At 37.4% G+C, this 27,803-nt stretch overlaps 1 protein-coding gene across 5 annotated transcripts; it reads right to left on the minus strand.

Moving 5' to 3' along the window:
• Positions 1–219: 219 nt before the first annotated feature.
• Positions 220–27,049, minus strand: LOC125227563 (golgin subfamily A member 1). Of its 5 annotated transcripts, XM_048131901.1 has the most exons (15): positions 26,934–27,049; positions 26,533–26,676; positions 24,304–24,354; positions 23,743–23,914; positions 23,223–23,380; positions 22,492–22,654; positions 22,037–22,188; positions 16,038–16,184; positions 14,630–14,707; positions 6,309–6,532; positions 5,399–5,555; positions 4,628–4,783; positions 4,069–4,181; positions 500–683; positions 220–301 (listed from the first exon to the last, which is right to left on the minus strand). In XM_048131901.1, exons 2-14 carry the CDS (start codon positions 26,647–26,649, stop codon positions 503–505), a joined length of 1,869 nt encoding a protein of 622 aa, XP_047987858.1. In that variant the 5' UTR covers positions 26,650–26,676; positions 26,934–27,049; the 3' UTR covers positions 220–301; positions 500–502. The 5 variants fall into 5 exon arrangements, with proteins under 5 accessions (XP_047987858.1, XP_047987857.1, XP_047987859.1 ...); XM_048131900.1 differs by lacking the exon at positions 220–301 and having other exon boundaries at positions 302–683; XM_048131902.1 differs by lacking the exons at positions 220–301; positions 24,304–24,354 and having other exon boundaries at positions 302–683.
• Positions 27,050–27,803: the final 754 nt, after the last annotated feature.

Consider the following 27,803-nt stretch of genomic DNA (forward strand, 5'->3'; position numbering starts at 1 on the left):
ATTATTTGAAATCTAAACTTCGCCTAAACCTTGCGCAGCGCACATTGCAAATTCAATAAAGTTATAGCAAAACCGAACTGATAGCGAGGGTCATATTACCATCTCTCTCATGGCACATCCACAGATCCACACGCTTGGCAACCAGTGAACCGTGTTTGCCGTCGGTGTCGAAACATCCACGCTTGCTGCACGGATGCCGTGTTCTGTTTAGTATGTGTTAGGTGTCTGTAGCAAACACCAAGCGTGTGGAACCGCTATCACTGCTGCACTAGTGTGAACATTAGGTTAGAGTCACACTGGTCTATCAGGTGTTAAGCGAAGGGAACCAGGCGGCGAGTGCAGAGAGGGATGCCGGTGGTAATGCAGCTCGGAGCAGGGCTACCTCGTGTGCGGAGAGGCGCAGCAGCAAGGCGATGGATGGCGTTGCTGCCGCGCTAGTGTGAAAGAACTAACATTAGGTTAGTTTTACCGTAGCCTATCAGGCGTAAGTCATAGTGACCTATCAGGTGTTAAGCGAAGGGAACCAGGCGGAGAGTCCGGAGCGGGAGGCCGGCGGTAAGGCAGCTCGGAGCAGGGCCTCCTCGTGCGCGGAGAGTCGCAGCAGCACGGCGAGGGCGCGCGTGAGCTGCCGCGCCTCCAGCTCGCGCGCCGTCAGGAAGCGCAGCACCACGTGCTTCAAGTACCTGGAAATAATGGTTTATTCAAGTGAAAACCAAATGTGAGTAGACCTCCTCTGTCTCCTCACTGAGGATTCTGAACCAATCTAACTTATAAATTTAAATAGATATCATACACGAAAGAAAAAAAACCGGCCAAGAGCGTGTCGGGCCACGCTCAGTGTAGAGTTCCGTAGTTTTCCGTATTTTTATCAAAAACTACTGAACCTAACAAGTTCAAAACAATTTTCCTAGAAAGTCTTTATAAAGTTCTACTTTTGTGATATTTTTCATATTTTTTAAACTTATGGTTCAAAAGTTAGAGGGGGGACCATCGATCTAAACTACCTAGATGCACCATCACGGCTTAGAATGTGTCCGCAGCAAATTGTGCTTGAAAATGTTCTAAGCACAATTGGGCGGTCAGTAGCGCTTCATCCGCCGTGTCGGCAACATGCCTAAGTGCTCCGTAAAAAAGTGCAAAAATAACACCTTATATACGTTAAAAAAGGTTGACGTATCGTATTTCCGGTAAGTAATTGTTAATAATTTTATAATGTTATGCATTTGTGGCCAAAATGGCTTCCTAACTTACTAAAAACATTTATTTTCTAGAATAATTAAAGTAAATTCCTTGATTTGGTCTTACGCAGTTTGTCTCTTTCTCTCGCGCTATACTAGTAAGGAGCGGACGGCGACAAAAGATAGTTGAAGTGGAACATAGTTAAAAATGGAATGATGGAGTCGCTAATTTATATTTTTTGTAAAAGAAGCCTATTTCATATTAATAATGTATGTATTTATTTATTATTATAGACCAATAAGTCTGAAATAAATGATTTCAATTCAATAACATTAATAAATATCTTATAAATTACTTTAATTATAAAAAGAAACAACCCGGGAATAGCAAATTCGTTTTTAAGTAATAAAAAAGGTTTTTATTCCAGATTCCCAAAACAAGACGTTGAAAGGGAAAAATGTCGCAAGATTATAGCTGAGGAGCGGAGAAAAGATTTACCTACACAAAGCTTTGAAAGAAATTACGTAGAATAATAAATTAATGTCATCATTCAATTCTTCTTTGTTTTAATAGCTACTTAATTCTTATTCTCCAAGTGCTCCATCCCTCACACACCACATACAATCCCTCAACTGTTTAATACCTTAAATATCGTAGATAATATATATTGCTTAAAGAAGACTTTATTTTATTTTCAAAACTTAGAAACTTTGAAAACCGGTCTGGCGCAGTCGGTAGTGACCCTGCCTGCTACACCGCGGTCCCGGGTTCGAATCCCGGTAAGGGCATTTGTTTGTGTGATGAGCACAGATATTTGTTCCCGAGTCATGGATGTTTTCTATGTATATAAGTATTTATATATTATATATATCGTTGTCTGAGTACCCACAACACAAGCCTTCTTGAGCTTACCGTGGGCCTCAGTCAATCTGTGTAAGAATGTCCTATAATATTTATTTATTTAGTAAATGTGCATTCACATGGCATTTACAGATTTTGGAAAAATTTTCATTTTTCATAAATTTGAAATAGATGGATGGTCCCCTTAGACTATTTTCATGTAGGACTACGGGATCTCATACCGGCCTTACTGACCCGCTATCAAAATACAGCCTGTATAAGTCCTCATAGTAAAAATTAAAAAAAAATAATGCACTTTTACTAAGTTTTGAAAATAAAATGAAGTTCTTCTTTCAGCAAAATATGCTATCTACGATATTTAAGGTACCTACTTTCCCTCCATGTGACATCGCCGTGGGACAGCCTGTATATACCTCAGTTGACTCTATTTAATAATGCAAACATTGCAAAACGTGGAGGTATTGATCAGTTGCAATTGTCCCCCAGTCCAAATTGTCCCGCCGTACCTTATATATTTTTTTGTTTGAGATAATATCAATAAAAATATCATACAGTAAAAGCTCATTTTTTTCGCTTAAAATACGCAACATCTCGAAAAATGTTATACCAAACGTTTTGTTCCTTAAGAAATTTTCTATCTAATAGGATTTTTTAAAACAGTTTTTCGCATAAATACCGCAAATTTCCTCATTCTCGCCTTTCATCTCATAGCGCGACTCCCATGATGCCTCTGTCCATCCTCGTTCCCAATGTAAAAATGGCGTTTAGATTGTTGCAGCGCGAACGAAATTAAACTTACGTTGGTTGCAATAAGACGTAGATTTGTTTAAAAATATGCACACCTGCGATCTGTGGTAATAAAATTTTATGGCTTTCGCGATGATCACATTCATTAATGTCATAACCGCCAATTGCTTGCATTTGAAATTGAACTTTAAGTACTAATAAATAACGTTGTTTTTGTAAAAAAATGAAAGTAGTTTTTACTACATTGCGAAGTTTTCGTTTGTCAACTAGACGCACACATTTGCAACTAAGCGATCGGACACTTTTGAGTGTCGAATTTGCAGGTGATAGTGTATCTAGGGAAGTTTAAATCGATGGGGGGGACGCACTTTTTTTCCTTTAGGAGCGATTATTTCTGAAAATATGAATATTATCAAAAAACTATCTTAGTAAACCCTTATTCATTTTTAAATACCTATCCAACAATATATCACACGTTGGGGTTGGAATGAAAAAAAATGTCAGCCCCCACTTTACATGTAGGGGGGGTACCCAAATAAAACATTTTTTTCCATTTTTTATTTTTGCCCTTTGTTGGCGTGATTGATATACATATTGGTACCAAATTTCAGCTTTCTAGTGCTAACGGTTACTGAGATTATCCGCGGACGGACGGACGGACGGACAGACAGACATGGCGAAACTATAAGGGTTCCTAGTTGACTACGGAACCCTAAAAACTGAAGACCCGGGTTCGTTTCCCGGCTCGGCACCAGTCTTTCCGTGTGTGTATTTAAATTTATATATAGTAGTGTGACTACTTGAAATAAGAACATATCGAAAAATATTCAATAAAATAAAATAATTTGATTTGTTCCCTAGCTGTCAATCTAACTTATATTTCTTTTATTTATTTTTTACTTCTGTTTCCCGGGGTACTTGTATTAGAAGTCAATATCATGTGTACTTGCCAAATTATATAGTTTTACCAGCTCCACGTGAAATAGGTACCCTATACTATACATTATGATTCCCTTGACAGTGTCGAAATAAAGATTCATAGGCATTAGTAGCCGTTTCTTTTTTAGACGTTAGCTTAGAAGTTTTTTTTTACAGCTTTAAGAAATTGTACAGCTTTAATGATAATAATTCCATTAAAACCTTTATAAGGCATGGGAAATATATTTCCCACCTAGTTTTGAACTGCATTTCACAGTGATAGGGTTCAATATCGCATAATTCCTGACAAGCTTATGCCTTATGTACAAATTCATCTTCATTTTGTACACTGGAATAACTTACCGTCTGCTAATGTCTTGTTCCTCCGCCGCCAATAAATCAGGTTTACTGCTCTGAAGTTCCCTCTGTAGCGTTTTCTTCATGTCAGATATCCGATTGTCTAAAGTCTTAATTTTCTAAAAAAAACAACATAAAAGTTACTCATCTACATGAAACTAAGATAAAAAGCAAATTCATTTAACTAAAGAAAACGGTATAAAACAAGTATAACAGGTTTTAATTCAAATTCCATGATATGGGAAGTACTTACGACATTAATATGATCATTATTTTTTAATGTAGTGGCAAGTATATTTCCACGCGCTAATAGCATAAATCTAATCAGAGACTCTTTAACTTTGAATGGAAAAAGTACTGATACAGAGAAAAATAAGAACACATAAGGTGTCAAAATACACTGTATAGCAAAATGCACAGTTCCCATACAAATTACAGTCGGGTTGCATTTTGTCTCTATCGACCCGAAGGTAATTCGTCTCGTCATAGAAATGAAATTAATGACTTGTAAATGTATATTTTATCTTTTACCAATAAATTACTGTATCACTGTATCACTGTATACCTTATTTTTATCACAGATTTCAGTTTCTAAGTCTTGTATAGTCTTTTTGAATGAGTTTTCGCTTTCCGCCATTTCGTAAATCTTTTTGTTTAGCTGCTCGATCTCTGCTTTCCGCGATTCGTCGTTTTCCTTTATTAGCATACATGCTGCTTGATTCTGAAAACAAAAAAAAATATTATATTAAAATATTAAACATATCATATTAAGAAATAAACACATAATATTAACTATTAGGTCATACAAGAAACCGACAAAAACTGTTTCCAGTTTTGGTTTCTTTTTGCTTCTCACAAAAGGATATCTGACTGGGAATAGACCAAAACTAGAAGCCTGTTGCCAGCTTGTGTGATCATTTATATTTTGCGTGTATGCCTATACGTATATATCACGTAGCTCCTCCAAACAGTCAATTAACAGTTGAACTGATTTGAATGTTATTTTTTTACTGATAAGTAGACCAGGGGCCCGTTTCTCGAAAGGTACAAGCCTTGTATTACAAGTGCGCGAACTGTCAAATCGTATGGGTTGTCATGGAAACACACTTGTAATACAAGGCTTGTACCTTTCGAGAAACGGGCCCCAGGGGACCATTTCTCGAAGCTACAAGTTACAATTTACAATCGGTAGTCAATGTCTAATATGGCAACTTGGAAAGTGACTTCCGCTTGTAACTTGTAACTTTCAGTTTTGAGAAATGGGCCCCAGGTTGAAAAAGTCTTTAGATTGCTGTTAATTTTATCACTTTTAATATCAACGTGTCTAACATGTTACCTCTTTATGTTGCGCTATAAGCACCTCCAGTTCGGCTATTTTCGCCTTGAGCTCGGCAATCTCCGCCTCCTGGTACCGTACGTCGCACTGGCTCATCTCGATCGTTTGCGACATGTGTGCGTTTCGGAGCAGCGCCTCATCTTTTTCGCGTTTTTCTCTGGAAATGGTAGTCATAAGTTAGGTATATTTTATTTTAGAAACAGACGTTTCAAAACAGACGTTTTATTTTAGACTGTGTACATCTGAACAAATATAGGTAAGGTGCATTAGGGTAATTCCGAATGTCGTCTAATTACGAAAGTCGCATAAAAATCGCCATTATTTCCATCATATCAAGATGCCCCTTTCGGAATTACCAGAGCATTTCTGTCATTCGGAATTACCCGAATGCACCTTAATTGCATATTTGCGCATACGCTTACGCTAGTAAGAGAAACGGTCGAAGATATTTGCTAAAGATTCCTACCCGACATTTGCCGGAGCCGGAACGTGGATCCTTGAAGTAATTAATGCACGACGAATATGGTAAACCTGTATGTTGATTGTAAAACCGGGTTTATTAAGCTGTCTGCCACGGGCCACTTACGAAAAATAAATACACTATATGAGAGCTTAGAAGTAAAACCAAATAAATCTAGATACATTTTCAATCAAATAAGAAGGTAGTGGCCGGCCTAGCCCTATGGCAATCATTGACGTCAGACGCCGATCGAAACGCAGTTGCGCTCTGTCGGGCCAATACGGAAGAACCATAGCGATAGCTAGCTACGATAGAGATATTATCGTGAGCGTTTGTGCATTTGGCTACCAGCCAATTGCTCAACTTGTCGCGTTTAACCGCGGACTCCTAGCAGTGAGGTCTCGTCAATTTCGGGAGCGGTCCCCTAAGAAACATGTATTTATTACTTACTTGTCATACTTCCTCTGCATATCCACATAATCGTGTTGCATATCCGTCACCACCGAATTAAGATGGTTGACTTCAACTTTCGTCTCGTCGTAAAGTCGGTTGGACTTGTCGATCTTCTCCCGAAGGATTTTCACCAGCGTCCGTTCGTTTTCGAGAGCCTCCGACAGCTCACGGTTTTCCTCTGTCAGCTCTTCTATACGACTCTCGAGATCCATTGTTTTTTCCTGGAATTAGCGGATTTATTGTTAATATTGCGCAATTTTTAAATGAGGGATTGAATGGAATACTTACACTATTTTATTGAGTTTTATAGGCTGCCCTAAATGTATAAATATCGCTAGTAACACTGTTGTAGTTATAGGAGATCATACCTAGAATTCAAAAAACTAGGGGTCAAATGAGTGGCGACTAAAAGACAATACTTTAATATCAAAACTATCTGAAACTCAGTAAAGAAAGCAGCTGTTCATTGCGTTTTTTATAGTTCCAGCTTCATAAAAAATTTATATAAAAACAAAAGCACGAACATCTTCACCCTCGCCACTCACACAAGTCTACCATCGCAAACATTTCTTAATTATTAGCGTTATTCTTATAATCCAATTATATCCAACCCCAACATCCTATATGTGGAAAAAAACGGTGCCTAATTTCACATAAACAAGAAATGTTTACCTCTACAACTCGTTTATTATGCAACAATGAGTAACTGGCGTAAAATTGAGACAATTAAGTATGTACCACAACCCACAACAAAAACACCGCCGTCAAGTTGTATATAATATTTAAAGCACTTGGAAAACTGTAACATGACACATAACAATACAGAAATACACGTTTATACTTCAGCGGAATCACGCGGAGAGTGGCGGTACTGGCGGTGGCGACATTCACCGGCCTAGCCAAGCGGCGGCGGCCGGCTCACGTAACACCTGTGCAATAACGTTACACTATACACTACATACCACGCGGCTACCGAATCTCTCACAATGCATTCGTGCTAATTCGTAGCAACACTTACAGCTTACTATATACGGACCTTTTATGTATGGAACACTTCATTTATTCTTATACAATGTAAGAGCACAATAGTATATTATTAAACTACAGCTATAAAGTTTATACGCGCACGTTTTGATAACATTGATAAAGGTTCCGGCTAATCTCTTTTCTAAATCGCGTGATGATCGCGATGTAATCTTAATTTTACCGCTAAAATAATTTTATGAAATTTATATAAAATATAATATGTTTTATTTTATTTCATAAAACGTGTGTGTTTATGTACTGTCCTATGTCTACGTTAATATATATACTGATTTTTGCATTAAGTTTATGGAATAATCTACATTAAATTTTTAAAGTAATATAGCGTAGGCACCTCAAAAATGACTACCACGCAGGTATGTTTCTCTAGATCTTGAACACCTTCATCATCATCATTGGCTTTAACGTCTATTGCAAACGATTTGTGGTGTAACGATTCGAGAAGCACTTTTTCTGATGACAGCTTAAATTATTTAAAATTAAAAAGCAGGATGTTAGTCAGCCAAACATGCAATTAGTAGATACCAACACACAAACAAAACAGCCCACAGCCACATGCAGGTGAAATTAAAAATAGCTTCATTGAATAAAATAGTTTATTAAGTAAAAAAAAAAACAGTGCACAAATAGTCTTCTTTAAACTCGAAATAATTTCAGCATTAACTAAAAGTTTCATAAAATAACAAATTAATAAAAATAACATTATGTAAAACTAAACTTACTCTGAAAGTAAATAAGTAACTCGCGTCAGTGTTTATTTATGGTATGTATTGTAACAAGATTGGCGCACAAAGGAGTGGCCGTTGACACCTGTGTCATCCGAATCATGACGGCATGTCCTACGTGCTACCGATACTTTATCGTTATCACGTGATGATGTACACAGGAACTTAGCTTCTACTATTAATTTTTAATAATTTACAACTTAGAACACAACTCGACAGCGTAAGAGCGCAGCGGATTCGCACTACATCCGATCCGGATCCGGATCCGTGAAAATAAGAAAGTACCATCCATACAAATAGTTCACGGCTATGACGAATCTTATTTTCACAGTTTCGGATCGGACGTAGTAGACGAAACCGCCCTAAAGATCACGCAAAATGATATTCATTGCATTGAGAAAAAGAGAACAGCTGCCCTAACAGTTGTATGAGATGTCATGTTACTTGTCTGAATAATATAATTGAATTAAATGAATAGAATCAGAAATGACATACATTTGCCGTGACATTCACGCTATCGATTTACGTATTCTTAAACTTTAAATACTCATGGTAGTCTATTATCTCTATTGTAAGCTGTCGTGTAAAAACAACACCATCTTTATCTTCAGATCAGTATCATAAGAACTTTATTTATATAGAAGAAACAAGTTCATCTATTTGTATAGGGGCCGAGCGTGTCAAATTTTGTACTGAAGTTGTTTCTTGGCTGTAATTTTAAATATTTGATTGTTCATAATTTTTGTGTTGTCGAGGCATTTTTTATGTTTTGATTGACTTCAACTTACAAAAATTGACGCCCGAAAGCTGCAAGCTGCGATTAAAGACGGACAACTCAGTGGATTTCACTGAGTTTATTTGACACGCTAAGTAGATACGTTTGCTTGATCTATGGTATATATGACATCTGTGCACAGTAGGCCTAGCACATGATTGCCGCGGGAGTATGTCGCCGCGAGATAGACTACCCGTCCTTATGTCATTAATACAGTTAGAAGGAGACGTGTGATCTATCTCGCGGCGACATACTCCCGCGGCAATCATGTGCTAGGCCTACTGGTCCCACCAAAAGCGAGTAAGCTATAACCCTTAAATGCATGGTGATAAAAAAAAAATATTTTTATTTTTTACCAACACAGCACAAAATGGACATGTAAGGACTTATAAAAACTTAGTAAGTAAAATTACAGATGTGTGTGCAGTAAAATGGATGAGACTCAGCGAGACCGCACGTGATGTACGAGTATATATGCATCATATATTTGATGGCCTGTGGCTCAATATGTAGCTACCCAAAATCATATTTATAGCTTAATTATTATTCAGTATTTATTATTATTTCATAAATAATTTAATAATATTATGATTTACTATTTATTATTTAAGGATAAAGATGAAATGGCGGAAAAGTGTGAAAAAACAGGATGATGGCGATTTTTAGTATGTGATATAGACAGATTTTTTCGGAGTTAGTAATTAGTTTATGTTTAAACATTTTATTGGGTTGGTAAGAAAGTAATGAGCGATCGATTGAATTCCACATAAAATTTTTGAGAGAGTTCTAGAATCTTCTATGGTCGAAAGTATATAAAGGGCGAGTCACACAGTTTCTCGTCAGTCATTCACTAGCTGTCGCCGAGCTAATATAAGGAAGAAAATGGACGAATTAAAAGTGCATGTAAGGCATTGCTTACTATATGAATTTCAGTCTGGCCATTCAGCCGCCGAAGCAGTGCGTAATATATGTCAGCGTGTTGCTTCTGAAGTTGTGTCTGAGGCCACGGCGAAACGATGGTTCCAGCGGTTTCGTAGTGGCGACTTTTCATTATCAGATCAACCTAAGTCTGGTCGACCGGTGAAGATTGATGTAGCCAAATTAAAAACCTTAATTGAAGGAGATCCTAGGCTAACGATTCGTACTCTTGCTACCGAGTTAGGCTGCTCTCATGTCACCATAGAAACACATTTTCACGAGTTGGGAAAAAACTACAAATACAGTGTTTGGATACCGCACGAACTTGATAGAGATCAACTAAACCGCCGTGCCGATATCTGCATACAACTTCTGTCTTTTCGCCGCACATTCAACTGGTTGGACCATCCATCTTATCACTGGAGATGAAAAATGGGTCTTATATATAAATCACACACGCAAACGTCAGTGGCTAGCTCCAAACGAAAAAGGAATAGAGGCACCAAAAACAGAGCCTCACCCGAAAAAAGTTATGCTGTCCGTTTGGTGGGATATTCATGGTATTATTCACTGGGAACTCCTACCAAGTGGAATGACTGTTACCGCATCAGTATACTGTAATCAGCTTGAAAATTTAAACCAAAAAATCTGTCAGAATCGTCCACAGCATGCTAAAGTTTTTTTCTTACACGACAATGCTCGCCCACACATTGCAAAAGTGACTCGGCTAAAGCTATTGGAGCTAGGTTGGAAAGTGATACCTCATCCACCGTACTCTCCAGACTTGGCACCTACGGATTACGCATTGTTCAGATCGCTAAGCAATGCCTTCAATGAAAAAAAGTTCGATGATCAAGCCCATCTACGACAGTACATAGCTGAGTTTTTTGAATCTAAACCTAAGAACTTCTTCGCCGATGCTATTCATTCTTTACCAGAACGATGGAGACAAGTAGTAGATAACGAAGGCCGTTATATGTTTGATAAATGATTACAATAATAAATTAAATAAAAATTACAATATTGGTTATGATTCGCTCATTACTTTCTTACCAACCCAATATCATGGGGGTTTCACAAATAGTGTACCTTTCTAATAGTAGTCAAACTTTACAAATAAAACTTACCAATAATTATATATTTATATAAATAAGTTTTGGCCTATTTAACTTCTAACAGTGATTTAGTATTAAAATCGGTATTAAATATTTCTTTATTATTTTTCCCAGAGTCAGAAAACCATTGTCTATCACATATATTAATATCTCGTTAAAAGAAAAATTCATGCATTTAAGGGTTAAGCTATCGGAGATAGAAACGAACAAGAGATAGTCGCACCCGTGTAAATAAAAGAGACGCGATGATAGCGCGAGCGGGCTATAGTTCGTCGCCGAGCGATGAACTGTAAATTCGTTGTCTCTTTTATTTACACGGTATCGGTAGCGACTATCTTTTATCCGTTTCTATCGCCAATTAGCTCATAGCTTACTGCTTTTGGTGGGATCAGTAGTAGTATAAGTTAAATATAGCCTAGTAAAATAAGTTTGAGAAAAATAGTTCGAACTTCGATAACGTCAAAAAATATGTTACTAGTACTAAAATAAAACAGAAAAATACAAAAATATTTCTTGTAATAACAGACATGTTATTAATAGGCTAGTTTCCTATACTTAAAATAAAATATTTTATGCAGTGCACGAAATAAAGCACCACATAATTCGAAGAAAAATATGGACAGTAGTTATGTTTAAACATAATTTATATTTAATAAGTCATAGAGAAAGATATAAAGTAAATGAATTGCCCGTGACGTCACTCCTCAGTATTTCATAGTAATTCTATATTAGCAAATCGTTTTGACAGTTCTTAAAAAGAAGCTGATTTGACTAGTAGGAAACTAGCCTATTTGTTGATACTTGTTTTGTGAGGTATTCCAGGCTCATTCGTGAAGCTGTAGGTACATAAAATAGGTCTTAATTATTGGGGACGGATTTAGTTTCAAACAATAGATACAACTATAAAATAATAACAAAATGTATGTTTAAAGCAGGTAAGCGCAATAAAAAAAACTATAACATAGTAACTCATAGCTACAACTTAAGTATTATAAAAATATTGCACGTCGATCAAGCTGTAACATTTAAATTTATCTTGGAATTACTTATTCTGAAACTGAGGTGCAATCATATTCAAATATCTAAAGAAAGCACAAAATACTTACACTAATCTACGTATTATCTGCTTTTTACTCGGATAGTAGGTTCATGGCTAGTTATACAGCTATATTTGCGAGTTTGCATAGAACGCCTTTATGAATAATGCAGCCCTCTAGATAATTACTCTTTCTCAGACTAAGTACAACAGGAGTGTCTCTTCAAAAGGACTTATCTTTATAAGTCAACAAGGTTTATTTCTCTAGGAAGACAGAGATAAAAATAACCTCTGTTGACTTATAGAAATAAGTCTTTTTGAAAAGACATTCCTCAACTATAGTAAGAAATTCTAATCTTACCTCCTTTCAAAAGTTTACAAGTGTAGTATATTGAGTTTCCTAATTTAAATGTTCGCGCTTGCGCGGTATAGATATTCTCTAGCTGACATGCTCTAGTATGTAGAACTAGTAAAATGTAATAGTTTATTTTAATTAATATAAAATATATTGGTGTGTTTCTCAGAAGTGATTTATGTATTAATTAATTGCAATCCTCCTGAGGCACCCGGATATACAACAACAAGCCTCAATTATTTTATGTTTCTGTTATCTCTTTACTACAAACCATTATAAGTCGAAAACAAATCAATTCGAATGATTTAGGTATATCTAATTTAGATTTGTACCAACTTTATTATGAACAACGGTATCCACTACGTGCATGATTGGTGCTGCCCTGATTTTGTGGACTTCTCCAATCTCCATGTTATATTTTATGCTGTCATATTAGTTCCAACGGCCGCCGCTAGCATTAATGTTGGCAAGGCCCATAAGATGACGTGTATTTGTGACAATCAGCGCCACTCTGTCACGCACGTTGCCAATAGTTGAATGCCTTGATTCATAAATTCATTAACGCGAATTCGTGTATATTGTTACAAATCACAATTTTGTGCTGCGTAAATAGATGTATGTATTGTAAATATTTTATTTGTATATGTATTTGTAGATTAATATAATTACTAAGATACGTGATCAAAGAAATGTTGCAGAGTGAGAGTCCCAAGCAATACCTTCAAAATAATTTATACTCGATTGGTTCTCAAATTCCCAAAAAAAGATTTTCATTAATAAAGTTTACAGAAATATAACTTGTGTGTTTAATGTAATTAAGAGATAGTGATAAAAATGTGCTACATTAGTCAAAAAAGTTTTCCTTCCATTTAATATTCCAAGATGATTGCTGCGCAATAAAATAATTCCATAATTAATTATTTATTGAGACCGGCTCAAGCGCACACGTGAATGCCAAAGTGTACATGTACAACCTTTGGGATATTTTGTTCTGCAGAGCTATTATGCTTCCAATTTTATCACTTATCGACGTGGATAAGACATTTGTAACTCTCACACTGACATACTTGCCAAAACGTGACGGATGCTTTATCCACGTAGACAAGTGATAAAATTACAAGCATCATAGGCGTGCTGTATTCATGTGTATGACATTACATTATTCAAAAAATAAAAAATACACATAATAAAAGTGTACCAGGCAGGCAAGCATGGTCGCACGATAAATGATAAAACATTAGGCCGTCTATATAGCACTTACAAAAGTGCGATAGTGACGGCCATGCTTGCCTGCCAGGTTTGTGGCCTAAACTAGACATGCTAAGTAGTTTATGGCGGCACTTACTAAGGACTTTTATATTATCTAATCAGCCGGCGTATTATGATTCCAATTTTATCACTTATCCGCGTGGATAAAGCATTCGTCACGCTTTGGCAAGTATGTCAGTGTGAGAGTGACAGTTGTCTTATCCACGTGGACAAGTGATAAAATTGGAAGCATGATACGCCGGCTGCATAGGTATATTATATTATCGGCGAACCCATATGTGCATGTCAAACGTAGGCAAAGGAAAGCACACTTGTAGGCGTGATCATATTAAAATAATAACACCGATATAAGCATTTCTGTAGGTACATAAGTTCCATCTCATGGTACTTTTCACGTTTATTTTTAGCATCAACTTGTAGAATAATTACTTGTAAAATAAAATTCATGTGATAGAACTCATAGAACCCTATGTATGTAAGGTAGGTACTCTATGCTATATTGCAAGACACTTAACAGCTACGAGTAGTTGTACTGGCGTTTCCTACATTCGTACCCAGAACTGTATTTGTATTAAAGGTATTTGACTGTATTTAAAATAAATCACCAGAAGATTTATAGAAATGCGTAGACTGCAGTTATTTTTAGATACGATTTATATTTCATAGATCGTACAGAACTAAAAACATAAAGCATCTTGACTCGACCTTGACGTCATTGTGTTATGTTTGCATAAATTCCGAGTAACAAAGCGTTTTGCAGTGGTTTTGCAGTTCGAAAAATGAACTTACTTGACTAGCAGTCAAATACCCTTTTGGTTTTCCGCAGTAGTCTATCATTAAACTTCTTTTAGAAATCTAACTATCAGCATAGACCAGGATATCTTAAAGCATGTCCGTAGTAGGTGTTACTAAATTTTACAAGACACAAAAATCATAAAATATTCTTTTGACAAGGTTCCGTAGAATTGCTCTGATTGTGAAAGTGATCCGTGACTACAAGTTTAAGAAACCCTGGTAGACTATAGACCTAAGGTCACACTACTCTAAGATCACACTAAATGCTGTAGAGGCTGGCACTCACGCCCTCGTGGCTGGCGGCGCTCCGGAGACCCTTCACCTCCATGGCTAGCGCGTGCACCTCGCCGTTCAGCCGCGCCACCTGGCCAATCGAGCGAATCAGCGGACACCCAAACTATGTTGGGTTCTAGTAACCTACGTACCCTTTCTATATGCTAAAGTACAATGCAGATTCATTTAAATTTGCTAACGATTACGTACACATATATTTATTAGTTAATATTGCGTAGTTGTTGGTTTGAATAGGGTTTCATACGCAAAATTCTGAGTGGAGGGAGCTTAGTAGCTCTCTAGCACAATCTCAGAGTCTAGCGGGAAACACAAAAATCTAAATTTCGTCATCTGGCTCTCTATCACTATCACTTTTTAATTTTCGAACATTTCAAGAAATAGGCAAGTAATAACGGCATTTAGATTTTAGTGTTTCGCGGCAGACTTTCTGTAAACAACCCGCCTTGATGCATAAAAGGCAGTTTAAACTTGTCAAAAATAGCAGAATATCGCAGTAATACTCCCTGTTCAACCATTATTATAAGTTAAATGAAGATCCAGACACTTCGCGTCCAGGCAAACAGGGGATTGTGGTTTCGTAATGTTGATATTTAGTAAACATGGACTATGGCTAGCATATAATGCACAGGACATGCAAGAAATCCAGCGAAAGAATATAAGCATTGCTTCATTAGCTTATGAAGGTTTATTAATCATGTTTGATAAAGTAATAATTAGAGCATTACAAACTGGTTTTGATAAAAAAATAGATTCTTGAATGACTAGATACGTCGCAGCCAATCGATTAAATTAACCACATAATTAGACGTCTAGCCCGTTCATTCTAAGCTGGCTAAAGATAAAGAAGAACTAGCCAAATTTAAATAGAAATAGATTCAGATGGTTGAAAGTCGTGAAGCTATTTAATTGAATTCGACATTGATCAATTCATAAACTTATTTATTTGTATTATGTTTATATCCGAGGCATGGGGCATCTATGGGGATCTAAGGGGTTTTTTATATTTAATTATAACCTACTTGTGTTATTTTAGTCTTTTAGGGTTTAATTTTAAGTTAACTGTATATCTGACTATCAAGTTTTGTACTTTTCATAGTAAATAAAATTTATTTGTATTTATTTACGATATGTAATGTAATTTTATTAATTCTACTTTATGATATTTCACTTTACTATGTTCTTTCTGTTTACATTTATGCCTCTCTCTGCTGTGTGAACCGGTACTTTCCAAAGGTTTGACTTTACATCATACATACGTACACCAAGTTGGTAAACGTTGAATAACTTCAGTTCAAAAGCATCAATTTGGAAACCAGCCTTTTATGAATAACCTATGCGTTATTTAGCTAACTAATTTAAACAAAATGGCTGCGACAGATACAAAATATGCCTAATCTTACCTTCGCTTCGCTATTGGCAAGATTCTGCTTGGCCTTCTCGAGTTCGGCGGCCATGTTGAGAAGTTTCTCCTGCATCTCTTGCTTCTCGGTCTCTACTCTTCTCCGTTCCGCGCCCTCCTCGCCGGCCTGGCGCGACAGTCGCGCCACCTAGCGATACAAGCTTACGTGACAATACAAGCTACAAATGACGATGCTATTTTTATCAACAAAAATTATTATAAGTAACTATTACAAAACTTCGCCAAACATCGAAAATGTTTGGCGGTGAATGCACTATTATTATTATACACTAAGGTCAGTGCGGGCAAGACCGGCATAGTTTATTTGAATTAAAGTTTGAGTGGATAAAACTCTATAATTAATGTAGTCTGGCGTTATGCGCATGGTCCTATGGGATAGCAAATATTATATTTTACAAAGCTTTTACAACATTTTGGTGAATTAAGGTACTTTTAAGTGATAAAAATCACATTTTTTAAGGCTCGGCGGGTTGACCGTCCTCCCGCGATGTGCTCGGAAAGACCGTCTAGTGCTTGTTGTCGCGTAATTTCATATGAGACTAGGTTCCAAAATCATGATCATTGTTATTTTACGTAATAACAGGGCAGAACGTGCTAGATAATTAATAAAATAACGTTGAAATTTTGAACATATAAGCATTTTTCTATTTATAAGGCAAGACCGGCATATGTCCCGTAGATGGGGTTCATAACCTTTTCTTTTCAGGTCCAGATATTGCATAATACTGTTTTTCCAACGAACACCTTCGAATCCAATTTAGTCACGATAATTGACCCATGACACCCTGACCCATGACCCGTTGACCGTATGACAACTTTTATGTCAAAGTGACAGTCAGCAATGTCAATTAACGGTCGGGTAGCCTTAAAATACTCGGTCAAAACCGTTTTAAAGCGTACCCATACGGTCCCTGTTGGGTAATGCTGATCATAAAAATAATGACCAACTCGAAAGCTTACTCTCTTTGGAAATATTTGTCGTCGCATGTTGCACAATCTACATAATTATACTTAAACAAAAATAATAAAAAACGGGTAGAACTTACGATAATTCTACCAACTTAAATACGATGATGAATAATGCAGTGTAGGCTTACTTCTCTTCACCTCTTATTATTCTTCACAACTATGTCATATATATATTTTTTTTTTTACTTAATACTTTCGAATGATTTTTGTAACACCATACGAATCATTATCAAAACTGTATTTCGAAGTTAAAATCAAAAATGGCACAACTATCATAAGCCAAAAACGTACTTATAGGTATATTGATATTGTTTACACTCGACTTATTTCCAATAAAGCCTAAAAAAGGTTGGCAACTCCTTGTTTATCATATGCCGGTCTTGCCTTTCTCTTTTATGCCGGACTTTCTGAGTAGGCAAAATTTCTAAGTTACATATTTCAGAACATAAAACTAGAAATTGAGCGCGTTTTCAGTAGATTAATAGTACTAGTCAGAAAGAACGGTTATTAAATGACTACGTTACATACACAATATACAAATATTCCGACTGCTTCTATTTTATTTTAATTTTTTGCGGAACCATGTTGAACTCGATGTTCGAGTTCGAAACACGAATCAAGTTTTATGTTAACTAGTTTTCGTCCTAGAGATAGGTATTGAAGACCAATGGATTAAGGATGAAAAACTGGTATACCTCTGGAGGTGTGAGAGACGTAGATATATAAACACACTAGCTTTTACCCGCGGCTTCGCCCGCGTAATAAAAGTATTCTTATTGAAACGTTTACAAAAAATAAGATTTTCATTTGGATCCGTAGGTAAGGTCCGACCGAGATCTCAGTCTCGGTCTCGGTCTCGGCATTCTCGGCCAAAAATCGGGCCGAGATCTCGGTCTCGGTTCTCGGCCAAAATTGGCCGAGATTCTCGGCAAAACCGAGACTGCGGTTTTTAGCTTTCAGTTTGTTACATCGCCCGTTTGGTATCCCGATTTTAGTGATTTTGGTAGGGTCTTTATCGATATTTTAAGCCAAAAACACAAATACCTAGGTATAATTCATAAAAGAGTGTAAAATATTTACGACAACTTGATGTGTGTGGTGGACAACGACGACGCGAAAAATCAAAGCAGCAGGTTAGAATAATACCTACCTTACATGATAGAAATGGCGAATTACGGAATATCGGACGAAATTTTGAGCTTTGTGGATGCTGTTTTGAGTTTTTTTAGTAAGTATGGGTTTTCCATAGTCATGTTTTTGATATACATTCATACAATTTTGGAAATAATCGCTATCAAAAAAAATAGTTTGTGTCCCTTAACTTTGAATCATGTGCCTAAAAATACGTCAAAATCAAAGTAAAGCTTAGTAAAGACTTTCAAGGAAAACCTGGAAAACTACCCGTAGAAAACACGATGTAAAACCTCTGAAATTGTATTGTCTATTTTGTTACGGTAGATAGGTAGGTAAGGAGTGCGGGTAGGTTTGGGTAGTTACGGAACCAAACACTAAGCAGGACCCAACATACTCTTGGTTTCCTGGTTAATAGGCGAATTTCGATTATGAAAACATTTTTTTGTAAAAATGGCATATTTTTTTACTGTTTTACAATTTTTCGGTCTCGGTCTCGGTCTCGGCCGAGAATCAAATTGAATCTCGGTCTCGGTCTCGTTCTCGGCCGAGACAAAAATATCGTTCTCGGTCGGACCTTATCCGTAGGTTTCTTTGTAGGTACAGATGTCCGCGATTATTTCGATTAAGGTAAAGCGGGGCAATTCTCGACTGGAGGGCCATTGTAACTGATCTATTTGCTGTACGGTCCGGTTTTGGCTGACTGTACCTTACACATATTACTATTGCTTTAAAATAAATTCTTGCAATGATTGTAGAATTGTTACAAAGCGACCACAGCGTAGGTAGTAGGTACGAATATGTATGTATTTTACCTATTTAAATATTTATACTGGGGAAACTTCATACAACCCACATAGCCAGTATCTCGACGCTATGGTCGGTAGGGTAGAAAGTACTTCCTTGCATTATCGCTTACAATTTTTTCCATTTTGCTTATACTTATTGCAAACGTAAACATATAAAAGGCAAGCAAACAACGATCTTCTTACAGCACATTGAATGTAATAGTTATTACGGATGCAGGATACTCGCCGATGCCTACTTACTAATACCTTCCCTTTGAGCCACCTGCATTTTATCCCCGTCCCCGTCCCCTATTTCTATCCCTATCCCTATCCCTAACCCTATCCCGTTCCGTCCCTGTCCCTGTCCCTGTCCCTGTCCCTGTCCCTGTCCCTGTCCCTGTCCCTGTCCCTGTCCCTGTCCCTGTCCCTGTCCCTGTCCCTGTCCCTGTCCCTGTCCCTGTCCCTGTCCCTGTCCCTGTCCCTGTCCCTGTCCCTGTCCCTGTCCCTGTCCCTGTCCCTGTCCCTGTCCCCCTGTCCCTGTCCCTGTCCCTGTCCCTGTCCCTGTCCCTGTCCCTGTCCCTGTCCCTGTCCCTGTCCCTGTCCCTGTCCCTGTCCCTGTCCCTGTCCCTGTCCCTGTCCCTATCCCTATCCCTATCCCTAACCCTATCCCGTTCCTGTCCCTGTCCTTGCCCCTGTCAAATTATCATGCTAGGAGGTGAACTATAAAAAATCCTTTCTTAGTGCTCCTCTAAGGAACTTCCGTGTTAATTTGAAATCTCTTGAACCAGAAGTAAAGATAAAAACTAAAGCTATACTTATGGCTATTTTGGATATTTTAACCTCATTGCACAACAACAGGGGAGAATATTTCTTTTCCACCTCATTAAATTTTAAAATCGTTGTATTTATCGTGATCAGCGACCCGATAAACCATAAAAACGATACCCATATTGTGCTTTTGACTTTACCCCTTTGCACCCCTTTAGGGGTCAAATTTCTTTAGAAATCCTCCTGTGAAGTTTCGAATAAAATAGTCAAACTAATCTTGTTTCCCCATACAAACTTTGAACCCCCATTTCACCCTTTTAAGAGGAGAATTTTGAAAAATCCTTTCTTAGTGCTCCTCTACGCCATATAAGGAACCTATGTGCCAAATTTGAAATCTCTAGGACCAACAGTTTCGGCTGTGTGTTGATATGTCAATCAGTCAGTCAATATCTTCTTTTATATATTTAAACCCCATTGCACCACAACAGGGGAGAAGGTATTTCACTTCCGCCTCGTTAGATTTTAAAAACGTTGTGTTTATCGTGATCAGCGACCCGATAAACCATAAAAACGATACCCATATTGATTTTTTGACTTTATCACCCCCTTTTCACCCTTTTAGAGGTTAAATTTTCAAAAAACCTGAAACACGTAGTCAGCCATATGTCTTAAGGAATCTTCCTGTGAAGTTTCGAATAAAATAGTCAAACTAATCTTGTTTCCCCATACAAACTTTGAACCCCCATTTGACCCCTTAGGAAGTGAATTTTGGAAAATTCTTTCTTAGTGCTCCTCTACACTATATAAGGAACCTACTTGACAAATTTGACGTCTCTAGGACCAGCGGTTTCGGCTGTGCGTTGATATGTCGGTCAGTCAGTCAATATCCTCTTTTATATATTTTTTTGATATTTAAACCCCATTGCACCACTACAGGGGAGAAGGTATTTCACTTCCGCCTCGTTAGATTTTAAAAACGTTGTATTTATCGTGATCAGCGACCTGATAAACCATAAAAAAGATACCCATATTGATTTTTTGACTTTATCACCCCCTTTTCACCCTTTTAGGGGTTAAATTTTCAAAAAACCTGAAACACGTATTCAGTCATATGTCTTAAGGAATCTTCCTGTGAAGTTTCGAATAAATTAGTCAAACTAATCTTGTTTCCCCATACAAACTTTGAACCCCCATTTGACCCCCTTAGGAGGTGAATTTTGGAAAATCCTTTCTTAGTGCTCCTTTACACTATATAGGGAACCTACGTACCAAATTTGAAATCTCTAGGACCAGCGGTTTCGGCTGTGCGTTGATATGTCAGTCAGTCAGTCAGTCAGTCAGTCAGTCAGTCAGTCAGTCAGCTTCTTCTTTTATATATTTAGAAAAGTTATAGTCAATAGACGGTCTTTCCAGGTAGACGGTCTTCCCCACACTGACCTTACATCATTTATATCGTTTTTTTATTTAATTACCTATTTGTGACAGAGGTTTCGGTTGGTTAGGACAGAGGTCAGATGATAGGATTATTTCTAATCAAATATTTGTAGACTTTACAATATAATTTTAATGAAACTACCAATACGAGTAGCTCAGAAAGTGATATAAAGATTCGTGAAAATAACTGCCTGGCTAGTGGCGACGCAGAACGAATGGATTATTTACAGATAATAAAAATAAAATCTCGTATACCTACTTGTATAAAACTGAATAGTGGAATAACACATTCACCGATCGTTGTTACTTATTAGTTGTATGTTTTAATGTTTATTAGGGCAGAAACGTTACAATTAATCATATAAAATATTATTACCAGTTAATACAAGAACCAATGATTCGTAAATTACATTTTATCAAGTGTAACACCTTCCACCAAAATATAACTTCATGCAAGTCAATCCATGCAAACCAAACAGAATCAAAATACAAAAATAAACTATTTACACCGGCATCCTACCTTCCTTTCAGGATTACTACATAAACTTTAAACCACAATATTTTAATACCGCGGATGACTTTTAGAATTAGATTAATCATTATGTATGTTTCGCATAAAAAAAAAATACTGTCATGTCAGTTCACTGTGTCTATTGGTTCACGTTTCATTGTTTAAAGTTGAGTGACGTTTTGGCATAAATATCTCTAATTCTATTTTATAATTGATGTTCGGCTCGTTTGTGAGGTACCTAAGTAGGTAATATATTTGTGTTTTACACTAGGTCAATAACAAATTATCAGGGTCCATGTATGTAATATGTATGTGGTATGCAAATAAATTCTCTACTCTCTATTCTATTCAAATATTAAAAACAAGATAAGTGTGAACCTGTGTCTCGAGCGAGGCGATCTGGCCGCTCCATGAAGTCTTGACGTCGGCCAGCGCCATCTTGGCTTCCTGCAGCTGCCGCGCCAGCACCGCGCGCTCGCGGCTCACGCGGTCGTACTCCTCGCACCCGGTCGGGGATACTTCGCGTTTGTCTGCAATATTTTACATATTAGTATTTCTGTTCAAAGTGTTCTCTCTGGGTGGAAATATACAGAATCTCTAATAGAATAAATCGCAGTTCGACGAGAGAACGCAGAACGCTGCTCCAACTAAGAAGTAGGTATATAAGCCTAAGTGATTCAATGCCGTTGTCACGCATGTGGTGCTGCTCAGAGCTTGATGGCGCGGCAAAGCTCACCGGCAAGGTCGCGCGCGATTACTTTCCCTAATCACACCTCTTCGAAACAGCAATCAAAGCAATAAATGTAATAAACAAACGTAGGGTGGTGACATACCATCGTCGTGCATGTGGTGATGCTCAGAGCCAGGTGGTGCGGCGGCGCGCACCACAGCCAGCTCATCAGCAAGATCGCGCGCGCGCGCTTCTGCTTCGCCTAACTTCGCGGCTTCGACGCTACGCTCGCGTGCCCAATCCCGCCTCGTTACTTCCATCTCTTCCTGAGAACGAAATCATTCATTACGTATGTACAGCAAGTGACAACCGCTTGCACTACGATAACGAAACTGTTAGTCTAACGCTCATTCATATTAATGCGGCAATGATATTGATAAGTATAAACAATTGTTACGTTGAATACGCGGCCAGGTTCTGTTACACGCAATCGGCTTTTAACTTTGATAGCCGAAATACATACTAGAAGGAAGAATTGGGACAAGAAGGCAAAGGGGGAGACCAAGGAGAGAGTATATGACCCAAATAAAGGAAGAATCCACGTCGTGTCGTATCAGGAAGGCAGAAGACCGGCACTCATTGAAGTTGCTAAACCGATAAGAGTCCAACTCTTAAATGATTGATGATGAGTCGAAATATGACTATAGATAAATAAAGTAAAAATGACAGCAACTGTAATTACCAATGTATCAAACTCACAGTGACACACTAGACGAGCTCAGCAGGCACCAGGCGCGCACAGTACTCTGCTGCTGCTTCTGACTGCTTGGCGCACTACCGGTCTACACAGGCCGCGCCACTAACTGTGCTGTGCTACCAAAGTATCAAACTCACAGTAAGCGTGTCGAGTCGATCCTGGGCGCGCTCAGCAGCCGCCAGGCGCGCACGGCACTCCACCAGTTGCTTCTGAGCCGCATCGCGCTCCGTTGCTGCCTTCGCCGCTTCGGCCTGCGCTGCTCGCGCCACAGACTGTGCTGCCAATGCTTCTTCACCTGTAAACATATTAATCAGGCTAGTAGCACAAGTTAAAATTTGAAAAACTGCTTTGAAATAGCGCAAGTGCACCAATAGGCTACTTGTACTTGCCTCACACAAATGCAAATAATGTTTTTAAGAAATAAGAGGCAAACCACAGATCACCACCACCCAAGTATGTACAACAAACATCAGATGGGTTGTAGGCCAGCCTTTAGAATGGGAGATGGCCTTTGGGATGGGGTTTTTGCTGGATACCTTTCTTACAATAGTAAAGTTTTACTATATTATGCTTTCCTAGTGATTATTATTATATGACATTTTGTCAATTTTTATTAATGCAATCTAGATAAAAAAATGTGTTAAAATCTTACAATACCTTGAACAGATGCCAAAGTTAGTTTCAACTCTTCAATTTTCTGTTCCCAGTATGAATCTCTCTCTTTCAGCTTAGCTTCAAGTTGAGATGAGTACTGCTGCTGCAGAGCCGCCTGGTCCACTCTGCCGCCCGTGCGGTCTGAGAGGTAGGACTCGAGTTGTGGAGATATGGACTAAATAACAAGTACATTGTTAATAAGGCATACACATTTATGTAAATTAACCATCACTATCTTTACCATCTTTGTATAGTTATTATTAAGTTTTATATTGTATATAATTAAGTTTTTTATTGTAAATATTGTTGCTATCTTGTAAATCTATACTTTAAAAAATATCGAAAGGTTATTTCAAAAAGTAAATTACAATAGTTTTTGTTATTTATCCATTATTTAAACTGCAGGAAAAACTACTAGGGCATTTTATATAACAACTTTTATTAAACAATGTAAGCAAAGAAAGATTTTTCGAATTTAAAACCTTAAATATGATTCTTTTAAATATACCAATAACTTATTGGCTTGGCTTAAACAAATTGGAAATATTAAAAGCATGATCTTACATCTGACGTAGTGTCTCCCTGTCCCCCGGAACTGGAGGGGCTGGCGGTAGACTGTTAAGTATTATGCATTAGTAATATTTAAAACAAAACAGTCAAAACTAAAACTACACATTAACAATTATTAAATTAAAATGTTAAATGGAGAAGCTGTACATTTTTATTTAATAAAACAGGGGTAAAGTAAATGTACTACAAATAACAAACAAAACAAATTAAACTATTCTAAACTAAAAGTTAACAGAACACTAAACTAAAATTAAAACTATCAGGTTGTTGCATAATTTTTTTCCCACTTTGAAATGTGACTAAATTATTTTGTAATATCTATTTATTGAAACAATTAATCGACAATATAATCACCATTATTATCTAAAACATGTAGCCATCTGCTAAACAAAGTTTCAATAGCTGAGAGGCATAAAAATTAGCAAGGTGATTTTTTAAGTCACCGGAATTTTCGAATTTCATTTTTGAAGATGCTGTTTTAAAGCCCGGAAAAGGTGATAGTCGGAAGGTGCCAAATCAGGGCTATAAGGTAGGTGAGGTATCGTTGTCCAACCGAGCTCCTCTTGAAATTTACGGGTCCTCTTCGCAACATGTCGACGACCGGTCTGGCGCAGTCGGTAGTGACCCTGCCTGCTGCGCCGCGGTCCCGGGTTCGAATCCCGGTAAGGGCAGTTATTTGTGTGATGAGCACAGATATTTGTTCCTGAGTCATGGATGTTTTCTATGTATATAAGTATTTATATATTACATATATCGTTGTCTGAGTACCCACAACACAAGCCTTCTTGAGCTTACCGTGGGCCTCAGTCAATCTGTGTAAGAATGTCCTATAATGTCCTATAATAATATATATTGTCCTATAATAATAATATATAATATATGTGGTCTTGCATTATCATTTATCATGAAGTAATGACACTTCAAGACGTTTTGGCCGGTTTCTTTAACAGCGTTCGCCAACTTCTTTAGTTGGTTCACGTAGACTTTGGCGTCAATAGTCTGGTTATCCTCCAGTAACTCCCAAAATAACATTCCTTGCGAATCCCAGAAGACTGACAGGAGAAATTTCTGACCATGCATACTGCTTTTCGGCTGTGGTGGTGGCCGTTTATCGGCAGGTATCCAAAAGGCTTTTCGTGTGACGTTCTCTTACAAGATCCAGGATTCGTCTCCAGTCATGATTGACTTCAAGAAGTTGTTTTTTTTGGGAACGCAGCAGCAGACTTTCACAAATGCTAACACATACTTCACGTTGAGCATCGGTCAAATCATGAGGCGTTTATCTTGACAAAACTCTATGGTAACCCATGGATTGTAGATGGTGATCTATGGTACTGTAGTGATATTTTAGTCTTCTCTAAATCTTTGGTTGTGGAATCCGGTTGCAACTCAAGCTCGCGCCGCAATGCCACTTCGTCAAAAGTGACAGGGTGACCAGTATGAGGAATGTCTTTAAGACTTGTGTCTCATTCATTAAAGCACTGGAACCAATTTCGTACTGTGCGATTGGTAGTAGTGTTTGAACCAAAAGCACTGTTAATCTTATTTGCTGTTTCCCTTGAACCGGTTCCCAACTTGTGTTCGTATAAGTAAATCGCTCGAAGATGTTGTTGGTCCATTTTTTTTATTTTAACTAATTCCCTGTGACAAGCCCTCGCTTATATACCCGACGTGAAAGATTTGAGAATGTTCTGCTATATACAGAGATCGGACGGATTTGCGACATTCTTAGTGACTTACGTCATTTTAATGACTTTTAGTATGAGATGACGCACAAAAATCCGATCTCTGGCTATATACCAGATTTATTCTAGAATATTCCAGACAATACTGGAAATGGCAAAAAATTTTTGAAATGGGAAAATAATTATGCAACAACCTAATAAATTAATAATTAAGTGCCGTTCCGGATATCACCTGATCCAAAGGTGCCAAAAATGCTAGCAGCATTGCCACGTTGCACAGCCAGCAAAATTTGTTAGACCAGGTAAGAGCCGGAACAGAGCTGTACATTTAATTTTAATTTTATAGCATTCTCATTTTAGAAATCAATAAGGTAAAATAAGTTGATAATCAATCACAAGGATTTTGTAAAACTTTGCATGTTAAGCAAAAATGTCTCAAGTATTAGTGTTTAACCTTCAATAAGAATCAGCATTCTTGTAAACTAAGTGGAGATTACCTAAAGTAAAACAGGTCAAGGCAAATAATGAAAACACTCACCGAGTCATCTCTCAATGTTATGCGGCCCAAAAAGGCTCCAGTGCGCCAACTGCTTGTCAATTTGCTTATGTCACTACCCGTCTCCTCTTTTATTTTGCTTTTCAAGCTGGCGAACATTGTGCCTACCTAAAGGCAAGGCTCGGGCTGCAAAAACATTAAACGGTTGACAAAAACTGATGTGTTCTGTGCTGGTTCTAGAAAAAAATAAGTAGACGCTGTGGTAGCCTCAACAATCTACTTCACAAAATACATTCATACTGATAAAATACTTAACACTAGTTTGCAAAACACTCTGATAACATCCAATTAAAGACCCGTTTTGTTCACTGGGTATTAGCTAGTGCAATTAGGAGACGTAATATAACCTTAAATTAATTAAATTTAATTGACGATCTACTTACCATATCATGACATCTACAATAATAATTGTATCAAAATGTGATACAAAATAAGGATCTTCTATTATAAATACAACAATCAATTCTTTCGCGAATTGGATTGACAAGAAAAAGGTGACTCAACCAAGAATTGACATTTGACATTGACAGATAAATGATACGCTGACAGTTAGTATAGTCACGGTCCAAAACAAAGTCACTTAAACTTGAGGCCCTTTACCTTTACTCCCTTTAGAAATAGTCTGTCAAGCCATATTCATCAATGCGAGAAAAAAGCGGGCAAATTTAAAAAATATAGGCGCACAAACTAAATTTGTTTCACCGTCTTTAATTTGCAAAGAACATTATGCAGATTTGAAAGACCTTTCGATTTTATTTTTCTTTTCGTGGTGAAATTTTACAATGATTCTTTCACATGGCGCATGCACCTTAGTCTAGACGAGACAATAATTTGGATTAAATATTGTTTGATATACATATGTTTTCTTCGGTTTGGTGTGGTGTTCGCAACGCTTAAAATTCTACTTTTCGAAACACTCCCTACGCTCATGATTACATTTTAAAAATCCTTCGATTGCTCGGGTATATTTTTTTGCAGAAGGGGTTAAACAACCTGAATGTACTCTGGCTTTGGCACCCTTGAAATATTTTGCTGTCCAGGCTGTTACAAATACCTACTTTTCCTATTCCTTTAATTATTTTTTGCACTACCATTTTCAAAATGTCTATTCTTTGTTTCCTGCTACCCTAAGGTTGTCTGGTAGAGATCGCATACCTACAGCGATAAGACCGCCTGTTGCTACCTATGTTTAATGTCTGCTATTTGTAATCTGTTATCCTTGTGGTGCAATAATAGTACATTGTGCAACAAGG

The sequence above is a fragment of the Leguminivora glycinivorella genome, chromosome 6 (genome assembly GCF_023078275.1).
Source record: "Leguminivora glycinivorella isolate SPB_JAAS2020 chromosome 6, LegGlyc_1.1, whole genome shotgun sequence".
NCBI lineage: Eukaryota > Metazoa > Arthropoda > Insecta > Lepidoptera > Tortricidae > Leguminivora > Leguminivora glycinivorella.

Excerpts from the sequence above, each read along its gene's own strand:
- LOC125227563 (XM_048131901.1), bottom strand. The coding sequence starts at position 26,649 with ATGTTCGCCAGCTTGAAAAGCAAAATAAAAGAGGAGACGGGTAGTGAC. Across the intron at positions 22,189-22,491 it reads TCACCACATGCACGACGATG|ACAAACGCGAAGTATCCCCG; the intron begins GTATGTCACCAC and ends AAAATATTGCAG. Across the intron at positions 16,185-22,036 it reads TCGCCTCGCTCGAGACACAG|GTGGCGCGACTGTCGCGCCA; the intron begins GTTCACACTTAT and ends TTGTATCGCTAG.